The sequence below is a fragment of the Chinchilla lanigera genome, unplaced genomic scaffold (genome assembly GCF_000276665.1).
Source record: "Chinchilla lanigera isolate Chin_1 unplaced genomic scaffold, ChiLan1.0 scaffold00060, whole genome shotgun sequence".
In the NCBI taxonomy this organism is placed as follows: domain Eukaryota; kingdom Metazoa; phylum Chordata; class Mammalia; order Rodentia; family Chinchillidae; genus Chinchilla; species Chinchilla lanigera.
In genome coordinates, this window is record NW_004955461.1 from 12,619,995 (window position 1) to 12,634,052 (window position 14,058).

General features: G+C 45.4%; 1 protein-coding gene across 1 annotated transcript in view; it reads right to left on the minus strand.

Annotated features, from left to right (window-relative positions):
- The window catches only part of Col22a1 (collagen, type XXII, alpha 1), a gene marked incomplete in the record, with an annotated part of 274,405 nt that overhangs the window by 23,546 nt on the left and 236,801 nt on the right, over positions 1-14,058 (minus strand). Inside the window, 4 exon segments of the mRNA XM_013521350.1 lie at positions 713-766; positions 1,588-1,632; positions 4,351-4,404; positions 8,531-8,584. Coding sequence (XP_013376804.1) covers positions 713-766; positions 1,588-1,632; positions 4,351-4,404; positions 8,531-8,584 — 207 coding nt within the window.

Here is a 14,058-nt window from a genome sequence, read left to right on the forward strand (position 1 = left end):
GGAGACCACACTCCCTCCCCACATGCCCGGCAGCCCTGCAGGTCACTGCATAGGATGAGCAGCCAGTCCTTGGATTGGGGAGTGTGGTGCTGAGCTGGAAAATATTAGTTTCAGGCTTGTTCCTCAGCCTGTGACTCCATGGGCCCACAAGTGAGCCCTTAACCGCTCTGTATCTCAGGGTTTCATTTTTACAACTGAGGTTTAAAACAAAACAATTTCTGTACAGATTCCAAGACCAAATAAAAATGAGCTGCCAGAGTCATATAGAACAGGGTTTTAAATGACTGAAACAATTACAAAGAAAGAGTTTGTATCCCACAGAATGGAAATATGTTCTGTTTGTATTAGTCCTAATGTTTGCTGATTGTCCAAATCCCTGACTGAAAGACAAGGCTTGAAGAGAATAGCGGGTGGTAGTAGTGGTGGTGAGGGCTTCAGGAGTACTCTGAACACTGAAGTGCACAGGAGGCAGAGAAAAAAATCCAGAAGAACCCCTCAAACGCCTCTCAAGTCACGTGAAGCTGATCCAACAGGTGCATTTTGCCTACCAAGCAGCATTAACCCGAAAAAGCCAGAAGTAGAAGGCACAGCCACCAACCCACCAGGCTGGAAGTCCCGGTCTCATCTGTGCTAGATAACTGTGGACATGACCTGTATGTGCTCTTCCTGATTCCCCCACCCACAGCCTAGGCCCCACAGCACCCCCACTTACATCTTTTCCCGGTGTCCCTTCCTGGCCAGGGGGCCCAGTGGCACCAGGTTCTCCCTAGAAACAGAAAGTTGCTGTTAGGGACTGAGGTGTTTCAGCTATGGGTTGCCTCAGGCACAGGGGCACTGAGGACCTGGAGCCACGCAGAGACAGGGACTATCACTCGGGAATGGTCTCCGGGCCAGGGCAGCCTCAGCACACAGTGCTGGGCCTGAGCCAGGGTCTGTGTACACTCAAAGGCAGTAACCAGTGCCTGGGGCCATCCGCGCCATCCCAGAGGCACAGCTGGGAAACAGCACCAGCAAAAGAGTCAGGCAAACCTGCTTGGATCCCACCTCCTGATCTCCTGACCAATGGACCCTATCTACACTGCAGCAGTCGCCTCATTATCTATGGCACACAGGGGTCTCACTGTTGACCCCTGAGGTCACCTCCATTCCTAGCATTCCGAAGAGACAGGAGCTAAAGGGTAGAGGACAAACTCAAAGGCTTCCTGTCTGAGCTGAGATAGGCCAATATATCCCACAGAATTTTAGGAGCCCGGGAAAATCACCTACAGCTTCTGGGCCTCAGCTTCCTCTCCTACAAAATCAGCTAGATACCAGCACCTGCTTCAAAGGGCTCATGTGCAGCGTCCTTGTGCAGCAGATGGTGGAGACCAATTCGAGTCCCAACTGCTTTTGCCAAACTAGCGCATCAGTGTCTGGCCCCCAGAGGACCAGCTAGAGGATCAGACCAAGTGAGGGGACAATGCTGCCCACCATACCAGCATGCTAGGGTGCCCACTCTCCTTTTCAGTATCGTGATACTCCTGCCTCTGGGCCTCAGGAGTCCTCTCCCTAGAAGTGTCAGCTCTGAATCACCTGGCATCCACTTACCCGGGGGCCAGGAGCACCAGGGTCACCTGTGTGTCCCTTGAAGCCCTAGAAAAAAGTAAGAGTTACTCCACAAACAGCAGACATAGGGAGCAGAGCAAGCACACAGGTGAGGGCTGCGCGGTGTCCTGTCCTTCTGGTTGAGGCTCACTGACTCGCGTCATTCACTGTCAGTTGTTGGCTGCTCTGTGCCAAGGGCAAGTAGGAAGCAATGCAGGAGGCATGGAGGGGGATGAGAAGGATGGCAGGGAAAGGGGGAAGCCCCTGTGGCCCCATAGTGCACCGCGCTATGTCAGCTCATTTCATGATTAGGAAGCTCTGCCAGATGGCTTCTGTTTCCTCTGTTTTGTAGCTGAAGGACTTGAGATTTGGGCTGGCCTGTCACAGATAGTGCAAGGGTGCCAGGTGCACACACAGGCAGTCTGCCTGCAGAGCCCACCTCTCCACAGCCGCACTCCAACAAGGTAGTTGCAAGGTGGCCACATAGGGTCTTGGGGACCAGACCAGTTGTCACCTGGTTGCCTCCTCCCTATGGGATGGATGCAGCCTGTACAGTTGTGGAGAGGATCTGGTGAGATTCTGTATATCAATTGGACACAGGTCTGGGGCCCAGTGAGAGGCCAGGGTCTGGAAGCCACGGACAAGGAAGAGAAAAAGAAAGAGGAAGACGAAAAATGAGGTCCTCTCAGATTTGGATCCAGACTCAGCCACTGTGACCTCAGAATGGGCACTGAGCCCCACAGGGTCCTAACACTACAGCTAGAAAATGAGAATGATAGGACTCCTTGGGGTAAAACTGCAGTATCACCTGGGGGAGGGCCTCCTGTGCCCCTGGGTCTGATGGGATGTGGAGGAAACCCTGGCCTCACTTCCTAGCTGTGGATCCAGATGGCTCCACTTTCCTTCCCAGGCCTTTGTTTCCACAGCTGAAAAATGAGGTAGCAGGGTAAAATCTACTGCTACAGAGCAGCCCTGAGGACTGAGTAAGGGCTGAAGAGTGCGACAGCTGGTCAACAGCTGGGCCGGAGACTACCTAGATACCAGTATCTTCCTCAAGGGCAACGAGTCCCAATCCAGGCAGCACAGAGGCAGGGACAGTGAGCCTGAGCCACACCTGATGTGTCAGGCACTTGGCTGGGGATGTTACATGCATTGTCTTTTCTTTTAATCTTCACAACCACCCTGCAGCAGTGGGAGCTAGTATGATCTCCATTTCATAGAAAGGAAAACAGAGGTTCAGAGAGGTCTCACTGCAATCAAGGCTCACCAAGTTAATAAACAATAAAATGAAGGGTGAACCTGGGTTTGTGTCTCTTGAAGCCCATAGCATTCTTCAAAATTTTGCTTTGACTCCTGCCATGCCAGCCATAGAAGGTGGATCTTGCTTTACCGGCTTGGGCTTCTCCCCTGCGTGTCTTCACAATGCCTAACAAGCAGTGGGTCTTAGACCCAGGCCAGGCATCCGCAAATGGGTGTCTGTACAGAAAGGTGGCCCCTTTCTCTCCCATACGCCAGGAGCTATCTATATAAACCTGACCATCGTCCACCAGAACACCTGAACTTATGAAAGACTACATTGTGCTTCATAATAAGTTTCAAAATGCCCTCAGAAAGGATATAATGGGATCATCAATTTAAAGTATGTTTGGGAAAAAAAACTGATCACTAATTCTGTGTTTCAATCCCTGTAGCCAATAGTGGTTCTTGTTCTCAAGTTTCTTCAGGAGATTTTGGAAACAGGAAAATTGATTTTTGTGTTTTGTTCCCTCTTTATTGAATACTAGCCAGATGATTTATTGATTTCCTTAAAAGAAAAACAACATTCAGGAACAGAACCGGCATTATGATCTGCTAGTTCTTGCCAGATAATTGGATTTCAGGATTTTCATTAAACATTGATTTTTCTCAAAAAAATATAAAGAACTGTGTAAATAACTTTAAAATTATGAAGCTATAAAGGATTTAGAAAATATAACCCTAAAAGAGCTTATCTTATACAAAAAGTATGTATGCATATATGTACATGTACAATAGCTAGATAGCTGGACAGAGATATAAATACATACATAAATATGTTTGAATTAATATATGGAAAAGCAGACTAGGAAAATATATATTAAAACATTAACACAACTTTACTCTGGTCTGTAGAATGAAAAGTATTTTCTTCTCTATATCATTCCTTTTCTTATTTTGATCATCATTATTGTTGTTATACAATTAGAATGGGTTACTTTTCTAATTTGGAAAAGTGCTATAGCTCTAGAAACTGTTCAAAACTGAGGCTCAGACTCAATTTAGCCAGGCATGGTCACACATACATCAGCATTTTGAGAGGGTGGAGGAGGATTATAGGTTAAAATCCAGTCTGGACAACTTAACAAGATTCTGTCTCAAAATAAAAAAATAAAGGACTAGAAATGTAGTTTAATGTGAAGGCCCTGAGTTCAACTATCAGTACGGGAAAAAGAATGACTCAGTATTAAGTTCTATCATCCAGAGAAAAACTCACTGAATTAAAACAAAGAGGATAAGAACAAAGACAGCTTAGAACAGCAAGGAGTTAGTGATGCTTGAAATTTTGAAAATAAATTTCAAAGCTACGATCTGTGAAAATGTAGAACTAATCAGAGAGAAGCACCCATCTGGGAAGAAAAGGACTCTTGGAGCCTCTTTGTCAAGTGCTCCCAACCACCCTGGCACAGTGGCACAAATTGTGTTGTTGGGAGATTCATTCGAGGATGAACAACACAGTTTTGTACTTACAGGGGAGCCTCGTGCTCCCTCCGGTCCTGGCAGACCTGGCTCTCCCACTTTGCCCTGAAGTAAGGAAGAGAAGCAGAGGTGAGAATAACAGTTCTGGGATTTCCCTGTCCTTGTCTGCTTGCCCCTCACACCACTGTGTTTCCAAAGGTTGCTCTCTGTCCCTTCTGCCAGTCTGCATCCTGGAGTGGTAAGTCATTTCCATACATTATAATCTCCACAAGCAGTAGCCAGACCTGTTGTGTTTCAAGGTTTTTTGAGGTGATGCTGGTTCCACAGGATTCAACCTCAGATTCATTACTCACAGTCCCTGCATTAGTCACTTACCCACTACTGGGACAAGATGACCAAAACTGGAAACTTAAAGGAGAGGTTTATTTTGGTTCACGATTCTCAGGGGAGTTGGTCCATGGTCAGCTGGCCCCAAGGTGGAAACAGCATAGTGAAAGGGAAAACTGGAGGTAAGCTGTTCACCTCAAGGTAGCTGGGAAGCAAGAGAGAAAGGAGAAACCAGGACCAAAATATGCCCTTCTAGATCACACTCAAGTGACCCACTTCTAACTAGGCCCTACCTACCAACAGCGCATTGAGCCATGATCTCAGCCATGGATGAATCCCCTGTTGAATATAATGCCTCTATGATCCAAGGACTTTCCCGAGCCACACCACCAGACATGTGAAGCTTTTGAAGACATTTTAGATCTAAACCATAACAGACCACTTTTCACTGTCCAAAGTGCTCCCATCCGATGAGAAATTACATGCCCATTGTTATGGTTTGTGTCTAGATGTCCCCACAAAGCCTCATGCAGTCGTGGGGTGGGCTCCTAGGGTTTATGATTGATTCATGGTCCAATGCTGGGAATATGGGTCTGAGTGCTACATCCACCATGGGGTGGGAAGCCTGCCTACAATATAAGGGAAGGAAAAAGGCTTGCTCTCTGCTGTTCTTCCCATTTTGCTTGTGCTGCTTTTGCTGTTTTGCCATTTTCCACCACTATGAACTATTGCCCTCTGCCGTGCACCACTCTGCCTTGGAGCCAGCCAAGTATGGACTGAAACCTCCACCAACCATAGGCTAAATAAACCTTTCCTTCCTTAATTTTGGGTGTCAGAAATTTTGCCCCAGGATGAGAGAAAAATAACCAAGACACACATTTTAGTTATAACAACTCTATTCACTAAAGTACCTCCAGGAAGCTATTACCTATTGTACTTTTCCAATGGTGGCATGGAGGATCAAAGCAGTTTTATTTTTATTGAGCTTCCTAAGGTCAAAGCCAGGTGGAATCCCAGGTTCAGACTACACCCAGATATATGCTCTTCTCAGGCCAGCAGTAGATCCCTGGATCTGCCTAGTGCTCATTCACACAGCTTCTCAAACACAAAGATACTATGAACACACATTTGCCATTAAACATTCTTTACTGTCCACAGCTTGGCACTGCTCTGGGTAGGATCAAGCCTTGAGCAAAGCCAGTGCCCTGGGCTGCTCAGATCAGGATAAATCTTTCAAAAGTACAGAACAAGAAGGAAGAACAGAAGAAGTGGGTGGGATGGCAAGTTTGACTGCTGGATGGATGGGGCAGCATTCTATGTCTTTATTCACTATAACCAGATGTTATCTGGTTATATTCACTATAACCAAAATCTTTCAAACATTCTGTGCATCTCATTTTCATAGGTTATAGAGCTTGAGGATCTTGATGATTTCTCAGGTGGATGGGAGAGATCAGGAACATTCCTGGACACCAGTGTCCCTTGCCTTCCAAAGTCTGGCTTGCAGTTTTTCAGCAGAGATCCTCCTCTATAGGTCTTTGTGATAGAGCGTGTACAGGCCTAGCCTGGCCCTGGTCCAGAGTCAACTATAATCTCCATCACTGGCCCAAGTTACCAGTAGAATAATGACCATAATAAGCTGGTATTGAGAGATACCAATATGCCAGGCACAAGAAAGCTTTACACCCTCAGTTCAACCCAATGAGGGACACACTCTTGTCATCCCTCAGGCCAGTGTCTTCTGAAACGGCTCAATATGAGAAGCTCTTAGGATGGTTGTCCTAGGGAATTCCAGAGGGAGCCAATGGAAAAAGTCTAGAATGGGCACATCAGGCCCCAGGTCACCAGCTCTGTCTCCTGTGTGGCCCCTGCTTATCTAGAACAGTCCTGGTCTTCTATCAGTCCTGCCCAGTGCCTGACACAGGCCAAGAGTGAACAAGTATTAGCTAAGTAAAGTACCCAAGGAGATCTCATCATACTGCAACTTGGCCAGAAAATTCATTTCCCTGTTCTGAGCTCTAAGATCAGGGTTGGCCTTTGGGGTGTGAGTGCTAGACGCTGCCTGTCTAGGGGGTAACAATGGTACCTGCATTTTTTGGAAAAGGGAGAGAAATGCTGATTGCCCCAGTCCCTAAGTGCTTCATGGAAGACACACTCATGCTCCACCCTGCTGTACCCTTTGTCCCCATGGGCAGCTCAGCGGGGCATCAGCCTCTCTATCTCTGCAATAGCTGTCCACTGTGAGTGTGCAGAAAGCTCTCGGTTTTCCTCTCGGCTGTGAATTGTGGCTCCAGCATTTGCCAAACTGTAAAGTGACAAAGAAGGTGCTTCCTTCTGGCAAGTTGTGTAAGATCCAAAATGAGTCATAATAGTTTATGACCAGACAAATTGAATGGAACATGAACCTTGCTGCAGAAACTTTTATGTAATTCCACTTAATGGCTCTAAAGGCTCTGCAGTTCTGACCTCACTGGGAGCTAAAGTAGGACAGTTGTGAAAAGTAACTCAGTGAAATAATTAACAGTTAGATAGGCCTGCTACTCTGCATGCATTTTCACCCCATTTGATCCTCCAGCAACTCTGGCAAGTCAGTATGCTATTCTTCCTCTGTGTAAAAAGAGACTAAAACTCAGAGACACTATTTGACTCACTCCAGGTCGCAAAGCCTGCAAGGACAGGAGCCGGCATCCAGGGGCATTTTGTCACTGCTGTTGCTGTTGCTACAATTTCACATAAAATATTTTCATTTAGTGATTGTATTTAAACTTATCAATATATCACACATACACATCGTTCCAAAAAGAAGATAATAAAATAAAACAGTACCATGGAGTGTAAGCTGCCTTCCCATTTCTGTAAACCCTATGCTCAGAACCATCCTAGCATGGATGGAAACCACTCTCATGAGTGTGCTGTGGAGACTCCCCAAGGAGTCTATATAGCCTCTATATAGGAGCTAGAAAAATATATATACACCTGGTTTTCTACAAAATAGAGTGAACTACACACACTGCTCTGTAATTCTGCTTTGTCCAAACTGAGGTGCCTCCGAGCAGCCAGGTCAGCTTCATGCATTCAGACATCAGCCAGATCCCTTACGCTGGTCCTTTGGAGAACCCAGGTATCTAAGCCACTACTGCCACCCTCCATCTTCCCCTCCATCTGTGGGATTTTTTTCTTGGTGCTGGGGATGGAACCCCCTACATCCCAAATGCCAACCAATGACTCCACCACTAAGCCTGTACTCCAGGGCTAGATTTACAAAGACAGAAGACCTAGTCTTCAGTAAAAGGGATGACCAAGGTCAGCGGGTCTGACTTAGTGGTCATAGATAAACGCTGTTAGAAACCCTGCTGCCTCCTAGCCAACAGGCTCAAGGGCCACAAGGCTTCCACAGGAGCACTTATTCCAACTCAGTAGACAGCTGGCATTAAAAGAACAAAAAAGTATAACTCTGTGCTAGAGTTAAAAGTGGGGTGGCAGTAAATTGCCAACCCCCGAGACCCAGGTCATCTGTTAGTGGGAGAGTCTTTTCAGATACCAGATTTCTACTCAGGCCTGATCTACCCCAGAGATCCCTTCCACATCTGTATGCCCAAGACCACATGAGCAATAAAATAGAGTGGAAGATAGAAAAGGAGTCCAGGGCTTAGGCTCCTACACTGTAGCCAGCCAATAACATGACTTTGGGCTCCACATTTTACCTACCTGGGATTCAGTTTCTTTTGCTGAGAAACAGGAAGGGGACCTGCATCTTGCAGGGTCATTGGGTGGAGAGGGAGAAATGATGCATTGGAAATAATGATTACTGTGCCTGGCCCACAGACTCCCTTCACCCCACACCAGCTGTTACCAAGAAACTGCAATGTTGGATGTAATCTGTAAGAAGTTTAGAGCTCCTTACCGGCTCCCCAGGGAGACCTGGCTTCCCATCTCTGCCTTGTTTGCCTTCTTCTCCCTGCAAGGGAACTCAAATTGGTGATCAGGCCAAAGAAGGTGAAAAGGAAGGGAAGGAAAGATTTCATTTCATCACAGCCTCCTGCCTAGCTCCCAGCAGATACCTTCACAGTGAGCAGGTAAGGGGCATCTCAACAAACAGAAGGGGTCTGATTTCCAGTTTCTTCTTCAGTACCCAGATTCTGGCTGTGAATTTCTGACTTACGGTACTTGGAAAAAAAGTGGAAGAGGGAGACATTTTGCAATGGTATCATTATTCCTGTTATCCATCTAAAGAATCTTCCACTGGACATTTGCATAAAGTGAAACTCAGGATGACAGGAGATCATCTGTGGGCATCTTGCATTATAGTGTTGGGGCTCAGGTGCTGATGGAGAGAACAATACAAGCAGGCAGGAAATCACTCAGAACTCAGATCTGGCTGCAAGGAGTGTGTGGGGTTACAGAACAGTCATGGAGTTCTACAAGGGATGACCCGAAAATATTGACAATGTTTAAAAATTTTTTTAACAAATGTATTGCAGTAAAAGACACATTACCATGAATCCCCCTCTTATAGGTTTATGTCTGGATATCCCCCACAAAGCCTCATGCAGTCATGGAGTGGGCTTTTAGAGTTTATGATTGATTAGTGGTCCAATGTTGGGACTATAGGTGTGAGTGCTACACCCACCCTGGGGCGGGTAGGTTGCATACAATGCAAGGGAGGGAAAGAGGCTGCTTGCTGCTACTCCTTTTTTGCTCTTGTTTCTTTTGCTGTTTTCTGCAGCATGAACTGTTGCCCTGTGCCACGTGCCACTCTGCCTTGGAGCCAGCCAAGTATAGACTGAAATCTCCACAAACTATGAGCTAAATAAACCCTTCCTCCCTTAAATTTGGGTGTCAGGTATTTTGTCTCAGCAACAAGAGAAAAGTAACCAAGACATCCCCACAAAATACTCCCCTTTGCTTCAAACACACTTAACCCATTGTTCTTGCTACTCTCTGAGGCAGTTCTGAAATCCTCTTTGGGTCTTAATGAGGTGTGATAAAAAATATGGTGAATGCTGCTGCAGAGTGCCATCCAACAGAAAGGAAGATTCATGAAAACATGACAGTGTGTCCTCATCCACCTTTTCACCAGATCTGGCACTGTGCAACTTCTAGGTCTTCCACAAAGGCAAAGTGACCATGATAGGTAAATGTCCTAAATGGTTTCAAGATATTGAGGCAGCTATGACAGTTCAAGAGAAGATGCTCACAAAAGAACTTCAGAAACTGCTTCAGAAAGTGGCAAGAATGATAGAATGACTGTGTTCAAAGTGAGGAGGATTTTGAAGGGGATTAATGGCAATATGTCTTTTGTAGTAATAAACTCTTTTTAAGCACATACCATATTTTTTTATCATACTTCATACAATTATTTCCATGAGGGCTAGCTAAGACTTCATGTCCCTCTGCTCCAGTCCCTTACTGGTAATCTCAGCTCTAGGTAGAACACTTAATTCTCATGTTAACCTAATAGACAGGTATTTCTTCACAGTCTCTGAAGATGGCAAAGATAATCTTTATAACTATTTTGAAGACAGCAGACTGACACAGGTAAAATCAGTCACTTGAGGCAATGCAAAGGGCTGCATACTACAAGAAATGTGGCTTCCAAGGGAGGAACAGCTTCCTCTTGCTAACTGTGCTGCTCAGCATTCTTTCCCTTCTAGCAGCCTCCCCTTGCAAGTGGAACTCAGTATGAGACATACAAAAAGGTGAACTTTGGATGCAGGCGTCTCAGAGTTGTCCCACTGCAATTGAGGGATGTATGTAGTGTTTGCCTTCATGGAAGGTAATGTTGGTGTTCAGGTGCTGGGGAGTTTGCTGAATTTTATATCCCTTCTCTCACCCAGCAGAAGAGCAACTTCTTTAATTCCTTCCACCAGTGTAAGTACATATGTCCCTGTCTGGTTTCAGGTTGTTTCTTCTACCTGACACTTTCTGATCCCTGCCAACATTTTCTATTTGTGCAACTTGACCCTGAGTACTTGAAAATCACCTCCCCCAGGAAGCCCAAGGGGCCTCTCACAGTCTGGCTTGGGAGTCCATCCACAGGGCTCCCATGACTCCTACATGCCATCTGTGATGGTGTGCAACATGCTCTGTGCTGATCATTAACTTCTGTCTGATTTGCCTTCACTGAGAGACCACAGGTTTCTGCACAGCTGGGACCTGGAATGCTAGCATCAGAAGCTTGCTCTATTTGTGCATCATGTCTTCCTTACATCTGCATTCAGCCCAAATTTAGGAAGCATCTACATGGCACTCTGATGAGGGACGTTAGGTGAAGGTGGACAGACAGTCAAGAGACACCGGTGTTTTATACGCTAAGTGCTGTGAGGGGGTGAATGTAGTGCTCTAAGAGTCTACCTCCATTCCTGCTTAACTCCACTGAGAAGCTTAAGAACATGCCTCAGGAGAAAACTATGTCAAGCACTGTGATTATAAATTTTGATATGCCCACTTCATTGGGTTAAGAAGCACATTAGTAAAGCATACTGCTGGTGTGTCTGGGTGGGTCATGGAAGTGTAACTTTAAGTACCACATATGGCCCCTTGTCTGTTCCACTCTGGCATTCTTCCCTTGTTTTGGTCCCTGGCACATCCCTTCTGTCATTTTGTTCCTGCCTTGGAGCCAGCTATCTATGGACTGCATCCCCCAAAACCATGAACTAAGTGAAACCTTTCCTCCTTTAACCTGTAATTGTTGGGTATTGTGTTTCACTGACAAGAAAGTTGAAAGATACAGAAAACTGGCACTGAAGAAATGGGGTCATTGCTATGACTTTACCAAACCAAGTGATTTAAAAGACTTTGAAACTAGTTTGCAGGAGGAATTTGGAAGGTTTGGAGATACAGGCTGGAGAAGTCCTAGAATGTAGTAAGCAGTGGCTGATGGATGATTATGGTAAAAGCTCAAAAGACCCAAATGCTGATAAGAATGTGGACAGTAAAAGCCAGGCTCAGGAAGTTGCAGCTGGGAACAAAGACTCCATTAACATTTGAACTGGAGACTATGTGTTTTACACTCTGGCAAGAAAATTTGTCAACATTTTGCCCATTCCCTGAGGCTTTGCAGAAGACTATGATTAATAGCCCTGGTGTAATTAATCTGGTAGAGGAAATTTCAGGACAGCCAATACGCAGGCTATGGCGTAAGTACTGTTGGCTGCTTTTAGCCAGGTTTACGTGAGAAACAGGGACAAAAGGCGGAGCAGAAAATTTTGAAAAACTAAAATTGTGGTCCAGAAGAAACTATGTATAAAGGTGAGGCCAAATGAGGTACAGTCGCTAAAGAGATTAAAATCATTAAAAAGAAACCAAATAGCTTGCAAAGGAACGAGAAGAAACCTTCAGGCATCTTAGTAATCAGTAAGACCAAGGGCTCAAGTGTACAAAAGTGTCTACCTTTTGAGAGTCCCTGAGACCCCTGCTTGAGAAAGGTCTTAGCTGCTGCAGCCACAATCCAGTAAGACATGGCTACTGATTCTATTAACAGCAGACCTTGGCATGATCTATGTGATGCTGGTTTGACTGATATATAGAACAGTACTTGTGGAGTCAGGGCAGCATCCACTCAAATTTCAGTAGAAGGTCTGGGAGGCCTGACAAGAGGCTCCTGTGAGGGCAATGTGTGAAGCTATGGGAATGAAGAAAAAGATTCAGTGGAAGACTGAAGAAATTTAAAATGCCAAGAGCATGGAATTTCTACCAAAGAAAAAATACTGCAGGCCATGAGTGAAGCCAGCCCAAGAGAGAAGCTGTGTAGACTGCCACCAGCAAAACTACAGGGATGGGACCACCAAGCCCTTAAAACACACATTTTATCACTGTGTGCTGTGGGTGCCAGATATGAAGCTTCAGGACTTAATGTTTGCCCTGATGGGTTTCAGTCTTGCTTTGGACTGATTCTTTTCGATTCCCCTGTCTCTCACTTATGGAATGGGAATAGGTACCTGTGCCATTGTCCCTTGGGATTCTGTAACTTCCTTTACATTTTTATAGAGATTCACAGTTAAGAGTTTGCATGAGACTCAAAAGAGATTTGGACTGAACTTTTGAAAGAGGCCAATACTGTTAAGATATTTGGGAAGGGATGATTGCATCTCAAGTTGTACTTGTAATAGTTATATTGGTGGAATTATGAATTTACTTTTGCCTTTATTTGGCGATTAAGTACGATTTTAGGAGATGCATTTGGGTGCAGAGTTGACAAATGGTAGATTATGACTGTTAATCCTCATACATCAACTTCACTAAAAAATAGCAGATTAGCAAAGCACACTCCTGAGTGTAGATTGGTGGGTCACGGAGGCATGGCCTCAGGTACTATATATGGTCATTTGGTTCTTCCTCTGTTTCCATGTTCTGCTTCCAGGCCAGCATGATGCTTCAGCTTTGGAACCAGCTGACTACGGACTGAACCATTCCCAGACCATGAGCTGATGGTTGTAGCCTTGGTGAAGGTTAGCTGTGCTTATGCTTGGAAAGTTCTGTACACAGAGCCCACAGTGGTGAGAACAATGCAAGGCACACAGCAAAGCTATCAGGATCCCAATTGTCCAGTCAGAAGGAAGGGCTGTCTCTGTAGGAATGATTTCTTAGAGGAAACCAAAATAGTTGAAAGTAGCCAAAGAAAGGGTTATAAGGTGGAGCTGGAGGTAGGGAACGGGTGAGATGGAGACAGAAGAGACAGAGATCAATTAATGAGAGGCCAGGGAGGTAACAGTGCCCAATCTTGGCTTACTAGTGATAATTGTCAGCAGAAAGGGAGGTGATATCAGATATGCACTGGAAGGGGGAGGTGATATCAGATGTGCCTTGGAAGGAGAAGGATCAGATGTGCATTGGAAGGAACAGAGATAGAGGGGGAGGAGGAGAGGGAGGCAGGGAAGTGGGCAGAGAATGCCAGATATGTTTAAGGAAATAGCACAACCATTTCTAAGGTTGTTTCTGTGCTCTCTTGCATCCTGGAACTTTGATGTTAAGGGGTTGATATGAAATCCATACCAGGGATTTTCTCCCCTTAGCTTTAACACTGCCATGAGTAATTTTGTCCTTGTTGCCACCACACATCCGTCTCCAGGATTGCAGTTCATACAGCTCAAAATGTCACTCAAGATGTGTGTGCCCTGGACAGGTTGCTGAAACTCTGAGTCACAGGGCTGCAGTAAGGGGTCACCAAGGATGCCCAGGACATAACTCTCCCATCTGTGCTTGCCAGGCATTCTAGGAGGAAGGATCCTAAGGGAACATTTAATTAATCCATATATTTATTTAATTAATACTTGCTGTGTTTACTCTGTGGAAGGACCCAAAAGAAGCAGATATAGTTTTAATGCTTCTAGAATATACAGCCCATAATATAATACCATGGTTACCAGTTATTCTTCTTTGTTATCTTCCTTCTGTTAGATCTAGCAAACAAGAGTGCCTAATTCATTTGGT